General features: G+C 37.9%; 1 protein-coding gene and 1 long non-coding RNA gene across 13 annotated transcripts in view; one reads left to right on the forward strand and one right to left on the reverse strand.

The window, feature by feature from the left end:
* The window catches only part of LOC128692988 (FERM and PDZ domain-containing protein 3), an 838,384-nt gene that overhangs the window by 791,207 nt on the left and 22,297 nt on the right, over positions 1-24,880 (forward strand). For 10 of the 11 annotated variants that reach the window (XM_053782415.2, XM_053782416.2, XM_053782410.2 and 7 more), the window contains 8 exons: positions 2,668-2,881; positions 6,470-6,622; positions 11,569-11,674; positions 15,573-15,811; positions 20,436-20,616; positions 21,727-21,965; positions 22,435-22,587; positions 23,767-24,780. In XM_053782415.2, coding sequence (XP_053638390.1) covers positions 2,668-2,881; positions 6,470-6,622; positions 11,569-11,674; positions 15,573-15,811; positions 20,436-20,616; positions 21,727-21,965; positions 22,435-22,587; positions 23,767-24,780 — 2,299 coding nt within the window. The remainder of the gene's footprint in view (positions 1-2,667; positions 2,882-6,469; positions 6,623-11,568; positions 11,675-15,572; positions 15,812-20,435; positions 20,617-21,726; positions 21,966-22,434; positions 22,588-23,766; positions 24,781-24,880) is intronic. The other variant, XM_053782412.2, reaches the window with a different exon arrangement.
* The window catches only part of LOC138853723 (uncharacterized), a 78,429-nt gene continuing 75,370 nt past the window's right edge, over positions 21,822-24,880 (reverse strand). Inside the window, exon 3 of one of the 2 annotated variants that reach the window (XR_011392880.1) lies at positions 21,822-21,951. This is a non-coding gene — a long non-coding RNA (uncharacterized lncRNA). The remainder of the gene's footprint in view (positions 21,952-24,880) is intronic. The other variant, XR_011392879.1, reaches the window with a different exon arrangement.

The raw sequence follows: 24,880 nt of genomic DNA on the forward strand, positions 1-24,880 counted from the left end.
CACAGCATCGATCCTCTTACTCTGAGCACCTCTCGGAGCTGTGTAGAGAGATATCTTGGCCACATTTAAAATGGTTTGTGTTGGGATGTAGCAGCCAGCAGTAACAGCTTGGTTGATCAGACCCTGATCCATCACGACGCCTGGTCTCAGACGGGGGTGTTGACCCCCGAAACCCTCTCCAGGTAAACTCCAGGTAATGGGTTTTGTGGAGCAACCCATCTGGGGTTGACAAGCCCATCTGAAAATTGCAGCCCTTGGCCATCACAGTAATTTTACCAAAATGAAACGTGTCTGCTTTCAGAATGATAAGACTACTGCTAGTTTTTACTTCTAGCACACTTTACTAAATGTTTTTTATAAACATAGATAGTAGGTTGATAGACAGCAACCACCCAGGGAGGAACTACCATCCTGCCAGGTGAGTATGAAATGGAAACCTGTAATTGTTTTACACAGTGGTAGAATTGCTGGCATCTTTTTTCTGTCTCATAAACACACAGGATAGCAGGTATATCTTGCTGCTTCTACTTACACTTAGGTCACACTACACATGCATGTACACTCATATGTAGTTACACACCCATCTGGGTTTTCTTCTATTTCCTCTTATCTCCATGGGGAAGTGGAAAAGAATTCTTCCCCCATAAGCCATGAATGTCTTAAGAGGTGACTGAAATGCCAGGAGCAAGGGGGTAGTAACCCCTTCTCCTGTATACATTACTAAATTAAAAATAAAAAAAAAATTTTAGGCCACCCTGCCTTAGTGGGATACAGGTGGCTCGTTGAAAAAAAAAAATTATTTCTTTGTATACTATACAAAGTGTACTTTACGTGTGATGAAATATTGTTAGGCACAAAGACAGCCACTAACATGCAGTGCATTTTGGGCAGATTAATACTAAGATTAGGCATAAGTTACTGAGTGGTAAATTTTAATTATGCATTATTAGAAAAAAGATGTAGCATAAATATTACAATTAGTACAATTTACAGTAGTGCTTAGAGATTCTTAGTCACAGTCATGGTCATGAAGATGTTAAGAAGATCCTGCTGGTCAGTATGAGGAGTGATGCAGCCTCTTCCTCTCTTGATCCTTGGTGCCTATAGTTCTGCATGCTGAATATCTTTCTTGTTCCTTTGCATCATTTCTTTCAAATGTTTGAGAAGTGCACTCCTGTGCTCCACTGTAAAGTAATATCTTTTGACAACAGCAGGTTTCAGATTGAATCTAGTGAATCTTCATTCACATCACCTCAGTAGTTTGAACACTAGAATCCTCCCAAAGAAAGGATTTGTTCAGAAAAGCTGTTACTATTGAAAGTGTCATAGTTTTTTTGGTTGTTCTTTGACTTATCACATGTAAAGCACTCTGGTAACCTGAGAGTTTGCCATAGTTTTACCAAAGATATTACAAGACCAATGGACAGTGAAGATTATTAAATAGATATAACACATTTGCTACAACAGAACACAGTCACAGGGGATCCTTTACCTGAACTGGTAAAGGATCCCCTGACTACATTTAAATTTAGGACTATGCTTAAAAGTCATCTTATCTCTCAGTACTAACCAAACCAAACAAAACATCTTCTAGTCAGTTTGAAGCAACTCTCCCAAATATATTATATGACCTTTAATCTATTAAACATCTGCCAATCCATGAAATATTACTGTTGAACCATTAATTGTAATAATGTTTTTATGTGTAACTTCAAGATTGTTATTCTTATAAACCTCCACCTTAACTACCTTGCATTAGTATTAAGATTAAATAAAGATTTATTAAAAAGTTAACCACTCTTATCTTGTCTAGATTTAAGTAGTTATTATGTACTAGGATTAGTCTGCCTGAAGTGCCCTGACATGATAGTGGCTTTATGCACTATACATTACAGGTATAGTATTTAATTTTCCATTTAATTTTGTAATTTTTCAACACTACATGCACAAAAAATAATTAAGTTGTATAAAAAAACAGGGGTGCTACTAAAATGTCAGTATTATCGTGGGTATTGGCTAATTTTGATGGTATCAGCATCAGAGTACAACTATTGATAACTGCAGTGGCAAAAATTTTAGTATCATTCCATCCATTATAAAGGCTTCTTGAATTTCCATTATTTTTGTGTATTTAAACATGCTAGAAATGGTCAGGGTTGTTAACTAGTAAAAGAGCCTGGTTGACCAGGCTAACACCAGACGAGCCTGGCCCATGGCCGGGCTCCAGGAGTAGAAAGACTTGAAACTCATCAAAGGTATATTATTGACAAAAAGTAAAATAATATTTTAGCATTATGTGGGCTGTACTGTATAACACTAAATATTTAAGAGGCTTTTAAACAAAAAGGTCCCAACAGGTAAAAGGTTAAGATAAATGAATTGCAATTTTCAATGAAAAATTAACAATAACCAGAAACTGACAGAACCGTGAAGTTATTTGTTATATTTTTATATAATTTAGATAATAATTTGGTATTTTGTTATTCTTGACTGTTTGTTCTTTGAGGAAGTTTACAAAGTGCTTGCACACCACCCATAACTGCAACAGCAATGATGAAGATATACTAAAGTACGTATTCCAGGGTAGCAGCATAATCATCCCATACTTCTTCCCAACATCTTACTTACATGATGTACTACAGCATTAATGGATATTTATTTCCACAGGAATTCAGTCTATGAGAATGCTAATGACACGAGTAGTGCTAGTCCGACCCCTCCGCCCTATGGCCACACAACGCACTCCCATGGTATGCCTGCACCCACCAGCCCAGCCCGTCAAATCGCCGCCGACACCAAGAAGGTACACTTTAACCTGGCGGGGACCCAGGGCCACGGCGGCCAGGCTGACGAGCGTGTGTGTGAGGCCAGGAACGAGGAGGTAGGCGCTGATGCAGGGCTTCCCTCCCACCTTTCTTCAGTACCTTTTGCATGCCCTTCTCCCAGCACCGGGCTCGCTCTACCGTACACCAGAGGGCACTTCTCGCAATTTTAGGCTATCTTAGTAATACACAGATTAGAGTGCTATAATTACAATGAATGCACTGCTAAAACTTCAGAATGTTCTACCATGCCACAAACTTTGTGAATCCCAAAAAACTGCTTTCACTCACACAACAGAATGTTTATCACCAGTGCTGGATCTACTCAAACTATTTACAGTAATACACTACAGTACTGTATCACACCACACCTGTCTTTTTAATTTATAAACCAGTGGCTGTGAAGAGAAGGCGAGGGGTAATCCACACTGAATCTTAAAAAAAAAAAAAAGTTACTGTAAGATGAAGAAAAACTTGTTCAACAGATCAGGACCAGATTATAGTTATGCAATACCCTATGTTCTCCATGGGGAAGTGGAACAGAATTCTTCCTCCGTAAGCCATGCGTGTCGTAAGAGGCGACTAAAATGCCGGGAGCAAGGGGCTAGTAACCTCTTCTCCTGTATATATTACTAAATGTAAAAGGAGAAACTTTTGTTTTTCCTTTTGGGCCACCCCGCCTCGGTGGGATACGGCTGGTGTGTTGAAAGAAAGAAAGAATACCCTATGTCTTGATAGTTTGGGAGGGGGCCTCCCTTATAAGTTACAATATTGCAAAAAACTTATATGGGTTTTATCATATAATATACTGTAATCATATATATGGGAGCTTGAATCACTACAGAGTTTAGTTATACAAAATCACAATCTACTGTTTTGATAACATTCAAAACAAGGAAATATTATAATACACTAACTCATTATCCATATCACATACAGTTTGAGGGAATGTTTGACTTGGGCAGCCAGCAGCTTCTGTATAGCTGGTGGCTTGTGCAGTAAGCCAGAGCTGAGAAATATTGTATGAGGTTGAATGCTAACTGCTTAGTAGTGCTAGTTAATTTTTTCGTAATGAAATGTGATTGAACTTGCAGTAGTCTCCACAGCAACTTGATATTAAAGCCAACCCTTCTCCAGCAACAGATGCCATCATGCCTGCTGCTCTTAGTTTGTTAGGGGGCATTTTGGCACCTGTAGTTTTATTTGTAATTAACACTTGTCTTATTTATAATTAGTAACAGTAGAGCCACATGAACTATTCATAATTATTCAGTGATAATACTGAACAGTATAAGTGACTGATATTAAACAATGTGTATTTTAATATAGTACAGTACAGGTGAAATTGGGTGGTCTTCATTATTTTTTTTTACAGGAAACTACATATGATTCAGCAGCTACCAAACAGTGCATTTCCTTTCCATCACTTGCTGTATGTTTTAGAGATGAAGCTAAACATATCAGATAAAATGCAGTCACATCATTTAATCTCTAAATTTATTTAAATTTCATAATTATTTTACATAACCATTTTGTTTTACATATATATACATTTTAAAACACTAATAAAATAATAAGTGTAAAAAAACAACAAGCAATACTGGTTTTTAGGAACACAGCACATGGGAGATTTCAGGGCACAGCATACAACATGTGGTAGAACGTGTTCCCGGTGCCAGGAGTTGTGGTAGTGACTCAATTAGCCGCAGGTGCCGCAGCATGATTGTGGTCGCACCTCCTCTCCTGAGCCGCCCCCAGCAGTTTGTACCTCACTCCTGCAATTCTCATATCTTCTATTGTCTATTGGTGACCCTACTGATGACCTGTTGACCTGGTGGTGGTGACCTTGCCAGAGCCTGCTACCATTAGTTGTCACATCCGATGGCCTGACTGCTGTCTTTAGGTTAAATGTTTTTTTGATATTTGAGAAGGCTTTCTCAGAAGCTTACCAGCTTGATGGTAGATGCAAAGATCTTGGTATGTGGCAGGAAATTATTAGGGATTGGAAGAGCATCTTTGCCCCTTCACATATCTAACTGTTGGAGGAATATCCTTGCCTTTTCACATTCCCAGTTACTGGAGAAATATCCTTTCCCCAGCCATTTTCACTTTCTCAGGCAACTACTTGTCATGCTGATTATTAGTATTATTATAATCATGGGGCAGTGCTCAACTTGGATTATACAGCGCATGTGTGTGGGGGGGGATGATGGAAGCTTTCAGGCTCAGTTCAGGGAACTGGAGCACACATCCAGTTTCCTAGATAAAGAGCTCATCACTAGTGTCAAGGAACCTCCCTTGAGGGGTCTGTCATGCTGAGCTGCCTTTCATCCTCCAGAATATGTAAGTTACTTCATCTTTTACTCAGCAGCACTTGATCTTGAGAATACTGCGAAAAGGGGTTAGACAGATGCTGTATCTTGAACCTCTGTAGCATTTGTAAAGCCTTTATAATTGATACTGAATATTATAATCATAGGTGTGTTTGTCCTTTCTCTAAGAAGGCTTCCAGTGAGTTTGGTCTATTACTCGTTTTGCTAGTGCATTGTTATTTTCTTCTTTTTCTGGCTCCAGCATTACTTGCAACTTGCAAAAGAAAATTTAGGAATTGTTTACCTTTTTACATTTTTCCTGTTCATTAATGTTATTTTTACTCCAAATGTGTCAGTCACATTAATTAGGAAGTTTCTCAAGCCTTTCCTTTGGTTGTGTAGATAGAGAGGGTTCAGTCTTATGTATCAGGTACTGATTAGCAAACTGAGCTTTTCCTTTGGTTGTTAATTTACGACTGGCATCAAAGAGTAGAGTTTCAGGTGTCTGTGTGGTATTATCAAACTCTTTGAACCTTCCTTTGGTTGTACTGTCAGGTATTAGAGAGTGCAGCCTTGGGTAACTTTGTTGATGAATGTGGAATATAAATGTGGTGAAGGCAGAAGCAACAAACACTGGTGTTGGCAGGTCACCTCACCAGTAATGGAGGTATGTAGCTAACTAACCCTTATTATATTAACCAACTGAGCTAAGTTACTAATATATTTTGCACACGTAGTCACAACTGAAATGACAAATATTAGCGTTTTGATTAGATGCACTTAAACCTTGCATGTAGTTTTTATATGATACTAATAAGCACAGTCCAACTAGCAGCTCACTAACACAGTACTGTACCAGGCATGACCAGCCTCTTATCACCTTGGATAGTTGCAGTACATAAAATGCTTAACCAGGTAGAATATAGCTTTAATCCAAACTATATATGTACTAGATTCATTATGAAATATGTGAACAATTTAAAAATTTATTCATTGTAACATTTGTATTTCAAAGTATTTTTAAGACTATAACTTGACATTGTTTGAACTAAAACTAATATTTTGTTAGCTTGGTATTGGTGAGTATGTTGAGTAAATTTGTTAGTTATTAGCTAATACAGTACACAAAATTACATAAATGTCACAGAGGCATCAGAGATTCTCGACAGGATCAGTAAGGAAATTGAGAAAGTTCCATTGTCTGTAAAGAAATTAATAATACATAACATGAGTGAAATACAGTCGTGGAAGGAGGCAAACTAGGGTTGTAACACGAGTGGCACAGTTCTGTATAGTATAGTGTAAGATGGCTAACTACTTTGTCTGGGTGTGCAGGTGATAAAGCGTGTGGCAGAGTTACAACAGCTAGTAGAAGATGCTGAGAACTATCTGAGTGACGCGGATGGCGAAACAACCGAGACGGAGAGTGTCCGCTCGGACCAATACGGCAGACTTAAGCACTCTGATTCTCTCCTCCTTCTGACCCAGGTACTGCACTAACCTTTGATTTTGACACAGTAATTTTGTCTCTACACTCACACAGGTCTCAAGGAAGATAGCTTCTTTATTATTAATCAAGCAGAGATACTCTAGTTGGACGAATCTTATTGTGGCTAGCTGGTCCAGTGGCTAACGCGACGGTCTGGAGTTTTGAGACTCTCTGATAGCGGGTTCTATCCCCGCCCATGGTATGGTAAGTAATACAGTAATTATAATAATAATTGTTGGGAATATACCTTTGATAGGTTTCCTTCTCCCACAGCATGGCTCTGGGCCAGGCTTGTCTGGTGCTTGGTCAAGTAGGCTATTGCTGTTGGTGACCTGCCGGCTCACATAGCCTAGTTAATCCAGCACTTGGCGGAGGTATTTGCCGAGTTTCCTCTTAAGACTTGTATATTATTTCTGGCAGTGTTTCTGATGTCTTCTGGTAAGACATTAAATAGTTCAAGACCACAAAAGTTGATACAATGTTAACTATTATTGTGCCCATGGCACCTCTGATATTCACAGGGTTTATTCTACACTTTCTTCCATATCTCTTACACTCTTCTGTTATGGCAGTGTTTGTATTTGAGATTAGGCCTTCAAGTACTTTGTGTATATATCAAGTATATCTCTCTTCTCCACTCCATTGATTACATATTTAGGACTGAGATGTTCCCAGTAGTTTAAATGCTGTAAATGTCTGTATATGTTCCAGCTGTGATATTTCTGTATAGGCTCCGGCTGTGATATATGTGTATCTGTTCCAGCTGTGATATGTCTCCTGCCCTGAACAGAGTTGTCAGCACTGAACAGTAATCACAAGCGATTTAAATAGTGTGACCATTGGCATTATTTCTCCCCCATTTTGAAAGTTTTCATTTTCCTGGCTGTCATGACATTTGCCTTATTGTATTCTTTGAAAGTTTTTCAAAGATCAACTGAACTTATTGCTCTCATTGTATTTGGCAATCTTGTGTTTTGTCACAATGTTCCTTCTGGGTTCTTCATACTTTCCATATCTAAGCAGTTGGAACTTGTCACCACTGAATGTCACAATATTCTCCACTGCCTGGTTCAGAGGGTTATTTGAATTGTGATGTCTGTGTACATAAGGGAAGGCACTTGTATTATTATTATAATCAAGGGGGAAGCGCTAAACCCGGAGGATTATACAGCGCCTTGGGGGGGGATGTGGAAGGCATTCAGGCTTAATTCGGGGAACTGGAGCACAGATCCAATTCCCTAAATCAAGAGCCCTCACCAACATCAAGGAACCTTCCTTGAGGGGATATGGGAAGACAGCTATTGCTTTTTTTTTTTTGGGTGGGGGGAGATTTCACAGGCAGCTGGCTTGTTCAAAAAAAAGGGGGGGGGGTGCTACATGTATTTGGTGGCTACTTTTGTTTAGGTTTCAGGTATTTTGACTCTTATGCTATATGATCTCTCATCTCGTCTAAAAACGTTATTCTTGCTTTAACCCTTTCAGGGTCCGTCCCGTAGATCTACGGCTTTACGTTCAGGGTCCAAACCGTAGATCTACGCCATGAGCTCAGCTCACTCTGATAAACTGTGAGTGGTACATTTGGGCCTAGATATGAGAGAGTACATCTATGTGGTATGTGTGCACCACATAAAACAGATCCTGCAGCACACTGTGTATAATGAGAGAAAAAAAATGAAATCATGATTTTTCGATTAAAACAGCAACTTTGCAGTGTTTTTTCGTATGTTTTTTATAGTTGTATTTGCGATTTCTTGGTCTCATTTGATAGAATGGAAGACATATTACAGAAATAGAGATGATTTTGATTAGTTTTAGCACTGGAAATGGCTTGAAACTGAGCTCAAAGTAGCAGAAATGTTAAATTTTTGCCGATATTCAAGAGTGAACAAACGACCTCACACGTCTAATACACGTCAGCTGGTGGGTCTAATATACATTCACAAATATGGTGATGATATTTATACAATTATTACAGTATTGCATAACAGTAAATCTTCTATTTTTTGGTGTGAATAAAAATTCATTATGTGAATAAAAAATCAAAATGGAATTTATTTGTAAAGCCTCAAAACATAACTAATGAACAGAGGAAATGTTAGTTTAGTGCCAGGAATGCCTACATTGTTCATTCTGGACCCTATTTTGAAATTGGAATATTTTGAACTTTGTGTTAAATTGGCCAAATTAACAATTTCCGATCACTTTATTTTGTAGTTGAAACAGTTGACTTGGCAATTTCTTGTGCTCAATCGATAGAATAGAAGTAATACTAGTGAAATAGCTAAGAATTTGGTTGATTGGAATAATGTAATTGGCCTAAAATGGGAGTCAAAGTCGGCAAAATCGCCGATTCGTAAATATCGCTGACACATCAAAATTCGCGAGAGCATAATTTCGTCAATTTTCCACCAAATTTCGTACTTTTTGTTTTATTACCTTCACAAAAAGATTCTCTACGATTTCATAAGAAAAAATAAAAATTTTTTTTTTTGAAAATTCTTGGACACTGGTGCGTGACTCCAGATTTGGGCCTTGGACCCTGAAAGGGTTAATCACAGAAATAATGCAGTATAGCCTCTCCTCACTTAATGACAGTGTTATGTTCCTAAGACCACGTTGGTAAATGAATCTGTTGCTAAGCAAGGAGCATACTATAATGGTAGTGGGTTGTGTCGCCCATCTTTCATATTGTTTTAATGTCACTTTTGAACCATTTATAACATTTTTAGTGTATTTTTAAATGTTTATACAGTAGTGTACTGCATCTTCTTTCTTTCAACACACCGGCCATATCCCACCGAGGCAGGGTGGCCCAAAAGGAAAAACGAAAGTTTCTCCTTTCAAATTTAGTAATATATACAGGAGAAGGGGTTACCAGCCCCTTGCTCCCGGCATTTCAGTCGCCTCTTACAACACACATGGCTTATGGAGGAAGAATTCTGTTCCACTTCCCCATGGAGATAAGAGGAAATAAACAAGAACAAGAACTAGAAAGAAAATAGCAGAAAACCCAGAGGGGTGTGTATATATATATGCTTGTACATGTATGTGTAGTGTGACCTAAGTGTAAGTAGAAGTAGCAAAACGTACCTGAAATCTTGCATGTTTATGAGACAGACAAAAGACACCAGCAATCCTACCATCATGTAAAACAATTACAGGCTTTCATTTCACACTCACTTGGCAGAACGGTAGTACCTCCCTGGGCGGTTGCTGTCTACCAACCTATTACCTAGGAGTGTACTGTATATTGTAATAAATAGAATAGAGGAAATCATCTCTAATATACAGTGGAACCTCTACTTGCGAGCGTGTCCACATGCGATTTTTCCAAATACGAGCAGTCGATGTGTCAATTTTTTGCTTCCATATGCGAGCAAAATTTCCACAAGCGAGCAGACCTCAAGGCAGGTTCCTTGACACTGGTGAGGGGCTCTTGCTCTTGATCTCGGGAATTGTATCTCATTTGTTTGTTGGACTATCTTATTGAAACTTGGGCAATGTATGATGGAAAGATGCTTCTTAATGTACACCAAAAATGAAAGAAATCTAAGCATAAATAATGGAGTTCACTTCTCAGCAATTAGCCACCCCTTAGTGGTAATTTTGAATGGTTTTTATGGTTGTATTCTCATTTTTTTGGTCTCATTTGATAGAATGGAAAATATATTACAGAAATAGATATGATTTTGATTGCTTTCATGACGAAACGTACCTTGAAATTGAGCTCAACCTGGGAGAAATTGTCCATTGCTTGGCTGTTTCGGTGTAAACAAATGACATCACTGTCCATTCCAATATGCAGTCGTGAATGGGTTGACATATTTATACAATTATTGCAATAAGGAATAACAGTAAATCTTATATTTTTTGTGTGAATAAAAATTACAAATAATTTATATAATAATATGTATAATAATAATATGAATAATAACAATACATATAATAATAATAATAGTATAATACAATAATAATAATAAGATGTATAATAATAATACATATATAATAATAATGTACTACATTATAATAATAGACAGCTTCTAAAGGCTGTCACTAGATGGCAGTGTTTACCACAACAAAGAGGGAGCGGTTGTGGCCACCTCCACTTGTTACTTAATGACAGATTTTATTCACTCTAGAGTATATATCAGGTCTCTGTGATTTATATTGTTTATTATTTCATATTAGAGGAACTGTGATAGATAAATAAGCCGTAGAGTTGATGATAGCGAAATATTCAAGGAGTATGTTGCCCTGTCTCCAGACAAACTCTTGTTCACCGCCGACACTGCCCATACCACTACATGAATGACATTTTATTCATTCTAGAGTATATATCATGTTTCTATGTTATTCATATTGTTTGTTATGTCATACTAGATGAACTGTGATAGATAAATAAGCTGTATAGATGATATTAGTGAAATTATTCATGAAGTATTTTGCCCAGTCTCCAGACAAACTCTCGTCCACCGCCAACACCGCCCATACCACTACATGAATGACATATTTTATTCATTTTAGAGTATATATCAGGTTTCTATGTTATTTATATTGTTTATTATGTCATATTAGATGAAGTGAGATAGATAAATAAGCCGTAGAGTTATTAGCGAAATTATTGAAGTACAGAATTCCACTGGAACAGATTAATTGCATTTCAATTAATTTAAATGAGGAAAATTGATTCTGCAAACGAGCAAATCCAGTTGCGAGCAAGGTCATGGAACGGATTAAACTCGCAAGTAGAGGTTCCACTGTACATTATTTAGGTATGCGTACTGGCCAGAGAGCCCATCGTAAGTCCGAGTCATCGGTAAATGAGTACATCACTAAGTGAGGAGAGGCTGTACTTATCTTAAAAATTATTTGTATTATTTTTCCTTAATATTTCTAATATAAACTACTATCTTTTAAAATGTACTGATCCTTTTTTTCCTCTTAGGGTCAGAAGCTATTGCCAAATGGCGAGGTAGTGGAGAGTGAAGAACGCTCAGGCAGTGATACGGACTCGCAATCAACACCCAATCAGAGCCCAGCACACAGACCCGGTGAGATATCAGATTAACATTCAGGCATACTCAGTGACATGTTTAACCCTTAAACTTTGTATAGCATATGCAGGCTACACAGATGTGCATAATGGATGCTGTATGCCTGATTTTTCCTGCCTTCAGATTTGCTAATAACTATAATATTGGGTCTTAGGTCGTTTGTTTAGGTAATGAGGCACCTCCTCAGGTAAAAAACAATCACTAGCTGCAGAATCAGCAGAGGGGAAGGGTAAAGTTGCCTCAGTCAGCTCTTATCACAGTGGCTGGCTGGAAAGTACCAATTCATGTGACAGTGACAAAGATGCAAAGATGATTCTAATGTGAAATGTAAAAATGTCGCACAATGCACCCCCAGTAACACTGACAACACCAATAGCCCTGATACTACCCTGCCAACAAATGACACCTCCAGCAACCCTACCAACACACGACACCTCCAGGTATCCTACCAACACATGGCATCTCCAGCTACCCTGCCAACACCATATGTAGCAGCACCAGCAAGAACATTACCAGTTGCCTTTTAATACCACCAACTGCTCTGCCAACAGAACATATGACACCACCATCTACCCTATCAACACTACACTTATCACCACTACTAACTTTGACACCACCAGTTGCCCTACCAATAAAGATGCATAATATTAATATAAGTTATGTGATATGCCATGTTTGAAGGACTATCCCACCTTAAAACAAATGTAACATCATGCTAGTTTCATGTTCAGTGTTGAAACAAAACTTCTTTCAACACACCGGCCGTATCCCACCAAGGCAGGGTGGCCCAAAAAGAAAAACAAATGTTTCTCTTTTTAAATTTAGTAATCTATACAGGAGAAGGGGTTACTAGCCCCTTGCTCCCAGAATTTTAGTTACTTCTTACAACACACATGGCTTACGGGGGAAGAATTCTGTTCCACTTCCCCATGGAGATAAGAGGAAATAAACAAGAACAAGAACTAGTAAGAAGATAGAATAAAACCCAGAGGGGTGTGTATATGTATGCTTGTACATGTGTGTGTAGTGTGACCTAAGTGTAAGTAGAAGTAGCAAGACGTACCTGAAACCTTGCATGTTCGTGAGACAGAAAAAAGGACACCAGCAATCCTGCCATCATGTAAAACAATTACAGGCTTTCGTTTTACACTCACTTGGCAGGACAGTAGTACCTCCCTGGGCAGTTGCTGTCTACCAACCTACTACCTAGGTGAAAGAGATTTATAGTATGTAAATACAGGAGGGCCCCACTTTACAGCATTTTGCTAATACAGCAGTTTTCAACTATACCTATCCTTCATTTATCCAGGCTACCTACAGTAAATATATTCACCACTCACTGTAAGCTTAGTTGGAAAATACTTTAAGGTAAGTAATGTGTGTACTGTATATGCATTTTTTAGGACTAGCTCTATTGTTCACTTAATATATGATAGTGTAAACATGTTATCAGGCTTTTATAAGTATTTGAAGGTGAAAAAAGGCTGTGATTCCCTTTACAGTTGTATAAGTGGGGCCCTCCTGTATTAAAATTGTGAACATAGTGTAATGTGCTTCTTCCCGTTTCTAACACTAAAACAACTTGAAAAAACATCTTCAGTATTACCATTATAAAGTGTATATACTATAGTCTTACAGATTGAAAATAAAATAACAGATATGCATAATTACCTAAAAAAATCAACAATTCATAATTCAGCAATCTTTGATCAATTTTTATTTTTTGGTCTCGTTGTACTTAGGAAAAATAAATACTTCAAAATGGTAAGAAATTTTTTTAATATTTCAAAATTCTGTCACACCAACATTTTCCCCAGCCCACTGTCTACCACAGTTTAAGGGCTAATACAGCTTTTCCCTCACAGATTTTTGTATGCACTAAACCTTACATACCTATAGGAAGAGGAGAAAAGAATTAAGCTTGAAGTGTTCTTCCCTTGGTATTTAGTTAATCTATTTATATTTTTCCAGTGGCTGTAGCACTTACTACACCTTGTAACTCATCACTTTGTCCTACAACTCTCTGAATGACTTTGATATCCATTTGGCACTCCTTTTAGTTTTAGCTATGGTCATTTGCCATTCCTGTTGATGGTGATAGGAAATGTTTCTTTATCATTTCACATATATAATTTTACACGTTTCCTGTTTCTTGAATTCTTATGTGCAGTGACCCCAGTGCCTGCCAATAGACACTTTGCAAGAAGTGTCCCATAGCTCGAATATCCTCTGGTACGGCTGGAAAACATTAAGGACAAGTTTCCATAAGACACCTGCTGTCCCTGTTCACCCATCAGTGTAAAATGGATACCTGGGTGTTAGTCGACTGGTGTTAGTCGCATCCTGGGACAAAACTGACCTAATTTGCCCGAAATGCTCAGCATAACAAGAGGCTTTCTATATAGTAGTATGTCACTGATGTCAGCTAGGCCTGTATACCATGTACATGTACTTGTAGTAAATAAAGATACAGTGGAACCTCAGTTTTTGTATGCCCTAGCTGGAGAAAATTCTCTATAAAATGTATTTTTTGTTAATATTTGTGGGTGTCTGGAACAGAACCAATTAATCTGTTCCAGACACCCAAAAATATTAAAAAAAAAAAAAAAAAAATTATAGAGAATTTTCTCAAGAGTTTTCTGCAGCCAGGGTGTATGAAAACTGAGGTTCCACTGTATTCTTATATTAAGGGTGATGACCCTTGTGGGTTTAGTGCTTTATTTTGATTGATTGCAAGAAGGATGTCATAGGATTAAAGTTACTGAAAAGAAGGAGATGTAAAAGTGGGTTTTACACACCTAAATGCCCAAAATGCTTCATCATGTTTGTGGCTTTCTTGGTACTTAACAATATTTTACTACATGTAAACTACACATTGTGTACTATGCAAAGAAATAGATTTTTGAATTTGAATTAAATATTAAAAAATAAATGAAATATTATAGAACAGAAATCATGGCAAAGATGAAAAACTAGAATGAATGATGTCAGGATATCATTATGAAGTTTGTGTATACAACAAAATATGGAGGTCTGGTGGATATATTGTTAAAAAGAAAAATTGCCCTCTTTTTATTGTGGGTGACAGTCCCAGCAGCAACATCTTTGACCAGGCCTGACTAATTATTATTATTATAATCAAAACTAAGCACTAAACCTACAAGGGTCATACAGCACTGAAGGGTAGGGTATGTTTAATATACTTGCTCTGAAGTTAGCAAGGGTAGAGAATATAACAGAGGTAGAGTTAGTAAGGGCAGAGAGGAGTGCGAAAGGATGTACAATCAAAGGTTGTGTAATAAATCTTTTGCTGTCAAAGAGGGAGTCTGTGTAAAAGGTGGGGCTGTCAGCAAGGAGGGAAGATAAAGTAAGGGTGTTAGAGATAAATTCTGTGTGCCCACTGGTAAATAGGACAGTCCAATAGAATATGGCCTGACTGATGAGACTTGCTGTTAGTATTTGCAGTTTAGTCAGTATACCTGTTTGAATGGTTTTTATTTCTGTGTTTCAGTTTTGGCATGCAAGTGTTAGTGTCTGGTTGTCTTCATTTTCCTCTCAAAAATGCTTCATAAATGCAACAGCTTCCTTGTAGTCAGATATACCACAGTAGTATTGTTATGAAGGGTGAATGCTAAACCCTTAGAGGTCATACACAGAAATACCACAGGCTGGACTGATCAGGATTGGTTTTAAACAATTTTATAGTTTTGTCTTGTCAAGTCTTTTAGCTCTGCCATTTTCATTTGAAAGATTAATGAAAAGTTTTCAACTTTTTTTAAGTTTTCTAATTCTTAGTTGAAGAGTGTTAGCTTATATTTTACTCACAACCTAAACTTTACTATTGACAGAGTACACTAATAATGCCCAAAAGACAATGTAGTTTTCCTTTTGACAGCTGCCAAGCCTCCGCAACGTCCCTCATCAGTCCTCAAGCCAAGTGGGTCATCCTTCGGCCTGCACTCTCCAGACAACTTGCCAATCACTCTACAGAGCCGTGAAGATGACATCAAAGCTCTCATTAAGCAGCTAGAAGATAACTCTGGTCTTCCTTATACCTTTGCAGAGGGTACACTTTATCTTGACCCTGATATCATTGACCTCACTATGATCCCGCCTCCTATCACTCCAGATGAGGTCAGTCGCCTGTGTTAGTCACTGATATTTTTACGTGCATATTTTGTGTTTTTATTTGAATGAAAAATCTAGCAGTAAGTAGCATAACAAGAAGTTGACATAGCATGTGCTTGATTGATATCTATATTGCAATAATGAGGCCTCATAGATCTTTAAGACTTCATTATTTTAATGAAAGAAAGTATGATGTTAGGGAGATGTAGGTACTGGAATGGAGAGACTTTATAATTGTTTAATGTTGATGAAAGGGAGGTGGAAATTTCATCCATTGGATAGGAAGTAATAAGATCTGGTAGCAGGGAAAAGCCAGAGGTGATTGTGAGTGGTGTGCGTGTTTGAGGTAGTGGATACGATGAAAAGGGTGTAAAATAGCAAGGGACAGGTGATTAAACAGGATGGAATATAGTTTTGGAATGGTTACTGTATTTGCTTAATTTTTTTTAACAAGCAGGCCATCTTCCACCACTATACAGACGATCCTCCCTTTACAGTGGTTAAACTTTGATATTTCGACTTTATGGTAGTGTGACAGCGATACACTTAAGATAATTACCCAGCAAGAAGGCAGCAAGTTCGTATTCATTATTTACTTTTTCTTTTTTTCAACAAACTGGCTGTATCGCACTGAGGCAGGGTGACCTAAAAAGAAAAATTTTAATTTTTCTTTTTAAATTTAGTAATTTATATAGGAGAAGGGATTACTAACCCCGGCATTTATTTACTTTTAAGTATTGGTATTTAGTCAGACACAGTAATTATTTATTTACATATTTAGTGACAGTTATATATTTATCATGTATTCATAATCGACTTATGGCAGTTTCAACTTACAGTGGGTTCGTTGGAACGTAACCCCATCATAAGTCGAGGTGCACCTGTACTTTCCATCTCCAGGACTCAAGTCCAGTTAACCCACTTCCTGAATCCTTTCTTAAACGTTAACTTCCTCACACTCCAACAGCACATCAATTTGTAAAAACCTCTTATTTCCACTCCTATTTAACATTCCCTCACATGCCTGTTGAATATTCAAGCCCCTCGCATACAAAACCTCCTTTACCCCTTTCCTAGGATGGTCCCTACTCCTCCTTCCCTCCCCAACAGATTTATACACCATAATTTTCTTTGCTTTTTAACACACCGGCCAGCTCCCACTGAAACAGGGTTACCCAAAAAAAGAAGAAATGCTTCCATAAAGTTTTTCTTCTTTTTACATTCAGTAATTTATACAGGAGGAGTTACCAGCCCCTTGCTTCCAGTATTTTAGTCACCTCTTACAACATGTATGGCTTATGGAAGAGTGATTCTTTTGCACTTTCCCATGGATATGAAAGGAAAACAAATAAGAACAAGCACTGTTAAGAAAAATAAAGGATAACTCAGATGGGTGTGTATACATAAAAATGTATAGGAATGTCACCTAAATGTAAGTAGAAGTAGCCTCAGGATTAGAAGAAACCATGCATAATTCTGTTGTATTAGAAAAAGGGGACTAAAAAAAAGAATAAGAATTATAGGGGAATAAGTCTGTTGCAAAAGGAGAGCAGATGATAGAGTGGGAGAGGCACTGTCAAGAAATTTTAATGAAAATAAGAAAAAATTTTGGAACAAGTTAAAAAAGCCTAGGGAACAAATGGATATGTCAGTTAAAAACAGAGTAGGGGAGTTAGTAGATGGGGAGACGGAGGTATTGGGTAGATGGCGAGAATATTTTCAGGAACTTTTAAATGTCGACGAAGAAAGGGAGGCGGTAATTTCATGCACTGGCCAGGGAGGTATGCCATCTTCTAGAAGTGAAGTAGAGCAGGATGTGTGGGGGGGAGGTGCATGAGGCATTATGTAGAATGAAAGGGGGGTAAAGCAGCTGGAACTGATGGGATCATGACAGAAATGTTAAAAGCAGGGGGGAGGATATAGTGTTGGAGTGGTTGGTATTTTTGTTCAATAAATGTATGAAAGAGGGGAAGGTACCTAGGGATTGGCAGAGAGCATGTATAGTCCCTTTATATAAAGGGAAGGGGGACAAAAGAGATCATAAAAATTATAGAGGAATAAGTTTATTGAGTATACCAGGAAAAGTGTATGGTAGGGTTATTATTGAAAGAATTAAGAGGTAAGACAGAATGTAGGATTGCTGATGATCAAGGAGGTTTTAGAGTGGGTAGGGGATGTGTAGATCAAGTGTTTACCTTGAAGCATATATGTGAACAGTATTTAGATAAAGGTAGGGAAGATTTTATTGCATTTATGGATTTAGAAAAGGCATATGATAGAGTGGATAGGGGAGTAATGTGGCAGATGTTACAAGTATATGGAATAGGTGGTATGTTACTAAATGCTGTAAAGAATTTTTATGAGGATAGTGAGGCTCAGGTTAGGGTGTGTAGAAGAGAAGGAGACTACTTCCCAGTAAAAGTAGGTCTTAGACAGGGATGTGTAATGTCACTATGGTTGTTTAATATATTTATAGATGGGGTTGTAAAAGAAGTAAATGCTAGGATGTTCAGGAGAGGGGTGGAATTAAATTATGGAGAATCAAATACAAAATGGGAATTGACACAGTTACTTTTTGCTGATGATACTGTGCTTATGGGAGATTCTAAAGAAAAATTGCAGAGGTTAGTGGACGAATTTGGGAGTGTGTGTAAAGGTAGAAAGTTGAAAGTGAACATAGAAAAGAGTAAGGTGATGAGGGTATCAAATGATTTAGATAAAGAAAAATTGGATATCAAATTGGGGAGGAGGAGTATGAAAAGTGAATATTTTCAGATATTTGGGAGTTGACGTGTCAGTGGATGGATTTATGAAGGATGAGGTTAATCATAGAATTGCTGAAGGAAAAAAGGCGAGTGGTGCGTTGAGGTATATGTGGAGGCAAAAAATGTTATCTATGGAGGCAAAGAAAGGAATGTATGAAAGTATAGTAGTACCAACACACTTATATAGGTGTGAAGCTTGGGTTGTAAATGCTGCAGTGAGGAGGTGGTTGGAGGCAGTGGAGATGTCCTGTCTAAGGGCAATGTGTGGTGTGAATATTATGCAGAAAATTCGGAGTGTGGAAATTAGGAGGTGTGGAGTTAATGAAAGTATTAGTCAGAGGGCTGAAGAGGGGTTATTGAGGTGGTTTGGTCATTTAGAGAGAATGGATCAAAGTAGAATGACATGGAGAGCATATAAATCTGTAGGGGAGGGAAGGCGTCATCCTCGAAAAGGTTGGAGGGAGGGGGTAAAAGAGGTTTTGTAGGTGAAGGGCTTGGACTTCCAGCAAGTGTGCATGAGCATGTTTGATAGGAGTGAATGGTATTTGGGACCTGACGAGCTGTTGGAGTGTGAGCAGGGTAATATTTAGTGAAGGGATTCAGGGAAACCGGTTATTTTTATATAGCTGGACTTGAGTACTGGAAATGGGAAGTACAATGCCTGCACTTTAAAGGAGGGGTTTGGGATATTGGCAGTTTGGAAGGATATGCTGTGTATCTTTATACGTATATGCTTCTAAACTGTTGTATTCCGAGTGCCTCTGCAAAAACAGTGATTATGTGTGAGTGAGGTGAAAGTATTTTCTTTTGGGTCACCCTGCCTCGGTGGGAGACGGCCAACTTGTCGAAAAAAAAAAAAAAGCCTGTTGACCGTATCAAGTGTGTGGTAGACTTACCAAAAAGGCATTAGGGGTAAGACAACAACCTGTCCTCCTAATAACTATATCACACTTTTACATAGGGTTAGCAGCCTATTTCTAAGTTAGGTTATGTTACAGTGGGAAAACCAGCAATATAAATAAAAAAAAAAGTCTGCCATGCGAACAGAAACAGAGGGTTGAATTTTATCTCGTAGATGTCTTGAAAATCTTGAACTGCAGTTGTTCTTTTGGGATACAGTTACTAGTTCTCTGTCATACATTGACATAGAGGGGCTGTGGTTAAGCAATAAGGGGATACTGCTTTCAGATCACACACTGACTAAAACCTAGTTACGGTACTAGGCAAGGCAATGAACCAAGACTCCATCAGTAGTAAAACTTCATCACTTAGTGAAGATACCAGGGTAAGCTAATCCCCATGATAACTACCTCATATTCTTCTTTGCTAATCTCTTTTACTCATTACTTTGTACTAGTTTGAGTTTGACTGCAATTAAAATTTCTCCCTAACACATTATAATTGTATGTGGGTATTGTACATTGTGGCTATTCTGCATTATGTTAGTTCAACATTACTGAATTGGAAAGTCTGGGTGTTATATTCTCACTTCTTGAATGGTAGTCTATGATGAATGTGAATCAATTAATTCACATTTGTTACATTATATTTGAGTATACATTTCTATACATATTAAACTTGTATTGAACAGTAAAGTATAACACAAGCCAAACTGTGTCAAAAATAGAAAAAAATTATCTTGAACACTGATTTATTTTTATTTTTTTGATGTTCAAACTGATATTTTTCTTATTGCAATAACATATTTGCACAATTTATTTGGCAAAAGGATAGTTGCTTTATAAGCCAGGACTGTAAGATTTGCCCATGCATGGAAACATTTTTACAAACACGCAGGAATAATACATGCTTCACCAAATGCACTACAAGTTACACTAAAATTATTATGCACACTTCTTCCTCAGGATGGCACGAAGGTGTTCCCTCCTCAAGTAAGTACACCGCCCACACCCTTTGCAGATCGGGAAACTTTGGAAAAGGAACTGAAAGCCCTTGAGCAAGATCTGGGTGACTTGAGGTCACTCACAAACCCCAGTTGGATGGAGCAGGAGAGTGTAAACAGCTATTCCGACTCTACCACCACAGGTTAATGTCACTGTGTTTTCAAATGTACTACCTGATAAGACAAGTTATGCAAAGTAAAGTGATTTCTATTGCAGTGTATTCAGACAGTGATAACTAAATCAGGCTAAACTTATGAGGAATCGTCCCTCTTACACAAAATATTAATATTTTGAAGCCAATTAAAAGAAGCATGCCATAATTACTCAAGTGAATTTCACTATTTATTCACTAAAATTGGAATAATGGGACTTGTCAACCAATAACAGGATGATCCTTTTATTCAGGAAACCACATTACAGATGAAAATTTGAAGTCAATCAGATATTCTTTAGTTATGGCACAGATTCCAATGATTCTAAGCTTTTTCTTTTAACTATTTTACTACAGTAAATTTGCCTGCACACCAATAAAACTTACTTGGTACCATCCTGCCATATGATGCATCAGCCATTAAATACTGAAGCCATTCAAAAGTAGTAAATTGAAATTTATTAAGCATGATTTAATGGTCAAATCTGCCCTTGCACATCAGAATTTCACTCTCTGCAGTTGATGAATTAGGTAGCACCTCATTTCAGTGTTTAAAGCTGAGCCATGGAGGGTTTTCAAAGTTATCCAAGCCTTGCCAGATGCTGGAAATGAGTTCAACAACTTTGGTTATAGTGCACCTCCACATGTCAGTTGTTCCAAAAATTTAGCCCTAGTGATCATGCACATTATTATAATTTTAACCAAGCACACTGTAATTGGCCTAAAATAGGAGTCAGAGTGGGCAAAATCGCCACTGCGTAAATATCGCTGACACAGCAAAATTCGTGCTAAGTGTAATTTCATCAGTTTTCCATCAACTTCTGCACTTTTTGTTTTATTACCTTCAGAAAAATTTCTCTGCTGTTTCATAAGAATTTTTTTGTTTTGTTTTGGGCCCCATGGACAAGTTTCAGATCGGGGTCTGGACCCTGAAAGGGTTAATAAGCTCGGATCAAAATTAGTGAAATGTAGTACTCGAAATTCATATTGTACATTATGTAGGTTTAAATTAATTATATAATTTTTGATCCTGCAACTTCCTTAAATAGTTTAGATAATTTAACATTAACAGCAAATAAGAGATTGTCTTCCTTTCAGCAGCAAGTGATACAGAGGACACTATGTCTCTGAGCAGCTTGAATACCAGTGTTGTCTCCAGTGACTTCTCTCCTGTAAATGGTGCAGCTGTCAACAGAGTCTCGGGTAGCAATGGAGGTATCAAAGGCCCGAGCTTCACTTTAGCAGCACTTCGACAGCTAGGTATTCACCTTGAGGAAGGTGAAGATATAGATTCCTTCATTGCAAATCTTACCATTCCACCACCACCTGAAGGATGTGTAGTAAGTTCATGATTATATTCTCAACCATAGTTTGATCATATTTGTAGAGTAATTGCCCTAAAATATGCCAAAACTAGACTTCAGTATACAGCAAAATATTTGTAATCATTATCATCATCAGATACAATGCAGTGTGCAGATAATTTATAGCCAACACTTGAACACTTCCAATTGGGCAGGAGCTTTTTAATATACAGTGGTACCTTGAGTTTTTTACAGCTCCCAACTTGAACAATCATGTAAGTGTATTTTTGGGGGTCTGAAATGGACTAATCTAATTTACACTATTCCTTATGGGAACAAATTCGTTCGGTGTCGGCACTCTAACAGCCTTCTGGAACGAATTAGGTTCGTAACTCAAGGTACCACAATATTTAAATATTCAGAATAAAAATTAAATATGAATAAATACCATATGGTGTTCTTTTAAACTCTTTACAATGAGGCCTTTTAATAATATTATTCCCAGGACCTTCAGACGTGTGCTGAGAACCGCCGAATAGGGAATGAGTATGACATTTCTGCATTTATTATCCCTCCCCCACCCACTTCAGATGAGAGAGACAACAGGTCATCAGATATCATCCGAAGACTCTATGAAGCCAAAGAAGGAATTAGTAAGGTGAGTTCTTTGTAAATTAATATTCAATATAAAATCATTTAGGTACACTAAAAATTTATGCATCTATATTGGGACAAAAAACAGAGGATACGTGCTTACCCCAATTGTTCTCGGGGGCCTTAATACTGTACAAAAGTATGTGTATACCTGCAACAGTACAGTGAAACCTCAGCTTATGAGTGCCCCACCATACGAGTTTTTCAGGATACGAGTTTTCTCCTCAAACATCTTTTTTTTTAGACCTCCAGATCTTGCAAAAATAAAAGAGTTTATAATTATAGTTCATTGTGATGTATTATGTTGTTTTTACTGCTTAAGACTATAACTGCAACAGAAATAATAGTACATGTATTTCTTACCTTAAATTGTGGTTGCTGGTGTTTGTGGAGAGTTATGCTGTGGCCCTACTGGGCTGAGGTGGATGGTAGAGGTTCTGGTACTAAAGTCAATGGTTTTACTGGAGTGTGCATAAATTCTGTAATGGATTTCCATTCTATTTTACCCTGCAGTACATTATACAACTGATGGTAAGGCATCAGCTGCTCTAGACACCATTTCAGGGTCCTCTTCAGTGAAAAAGTAACCAAGTTGATATTAGCGTCATATTCAAGTATTTTGTCCTGGGTCCTGAGAGCAAGAATTCTGCTGCAGCGGATTAATGGCATTTCAATTAATTTAAATTAGGAAAATTGACTCGGGATATGAGCAAGATCATGGAACAGATTAAACTTGTAAGTCGAGGTTCCACTGTAGTACTATATACAGTATTACTGGAACTACATTTACATATGCCATAAGACAAGGGGTATACATTTTTATATGATATCACCACAGATAGGACTATTTGAAAGCATTATATGACTGTTGATACAGCCACATAAGGGTTTAAATGTGAAGAAACATTAGAATATGTTAATATAGGAATTACCCCACAAATCAGATTTTGATCTGATGCTTCAGAAGACAACCGGACACTACTACTCTGAACAAAGTCCGGACTTGTGAACTTTTTTCCATTTTATTGCACACTTCCACCATTTATCCAGCCAGGTTATAATGTCTGAAATTGGCAAAATCTGTTAATGAGAGGTATTACTGTGCTTCCCGAATGTTATTTGACAATATCTTGAATGTAATTAACTATAAACAATTAGCTAGAATAAATATTAAATATTGCAGATGGTGTGCGAGGACAGCAGTGATATTGAAGGCGGGGAGAAAGACCACGAAGTTGGCGAGGTGCGAGTCAGCTCGGAGACAGTGCCTAAGCGTACCAATCTGGTGGGGAAGGTAGCATCCCTTCAGAGGCGCTTTGAAGCTCCAAGGCCCACACATGTTACTCCACCTAACTCTAGTGCCTCCATAGACAATCGACAGTTGCTACTGAAACTCAGCAAAGAAAGCTCTCACTCTCCAAGTGACTCCTCAGGTTATGATAGTCTCAGATCAAATAATTCTAATGTAGGACATGAACTGGATACCAAACTAGCACAGGCTTTGGAGGAAAATGATAAGATGTTCAAAAGTTTTGACACTCTTAAGAGACAACAACTCATTAGTGCCAAAGTGACAAGTGGAGGTCAGGAAAAAGGAAATGAGAGCTGTGACTTTAAGCATCCATCTGTGATGTCTAGAGTGCGAACATTTAGTTCTGGAGGAAACTGGGGTACTGGTTCTCTTCAACGACCATCAACTCTTCAGCGCCAAATGACTGTGCCAACCAGTAAGGCAGAGGTGAAGGAAGAGGATTCTTCACCTCCTCCTCCTCCTCCTCCACGCACTCCTATCACTCGAACTGGCACTTTGACAAACCCAAAGAAATCAAAGCCTTTTCCTCCCACTTCAAAAATTCAAAGAAGCATTTCCATGAGCACTGGTAACTTATCAAAATCTGTTTCACAAGATGACATGACAAGTCACTCTAGTTATAACACCATCCTAAAGTCACCAACAAAGAATACAGTGTCTTCAGCTTCCAGTGAAGACATCAGTGAAGCCAAAGCCTCCCCAGGATCACCCTCCAAACAGAGTGTAGCTTCCAGTAATGACTCCCTCACATCCTCCTCCAGTATGGTGACTGTCAAATCAGCCTCACTCAAAAGCCTTGACAATGATGAGGACCCTCCAGAACTGCCCCCAAGAAATGGAGCTAAAGCTGCCATGAAGCCCCCTCTTCCAAGAAGCTCATCACAGGTAAGGTCATGCACCAACTGAAGCATGATACAGGATGGAATATGCTCCAAAATAAAACCTGTTAAATGTTTTACATAACTAGGTTTTTTTTTTTTTTCAA

This window comes from Cherax quadricarinatus, chromosome 38 (genome assembly GCF_038502225.1).
Source record: "Cherax quadricarinatus isolate ZL_2023a chromosome 38, ASM3850222v1, whole genome shotgun sequence".
Classification (NCBI taxonomy): domain Eukaryota; kingdom Metazoa; phylum Arthropoda; class Malacostraca; order Decapoda; family Parastacidae; genus Cherax; species Cherax quadricarinatus.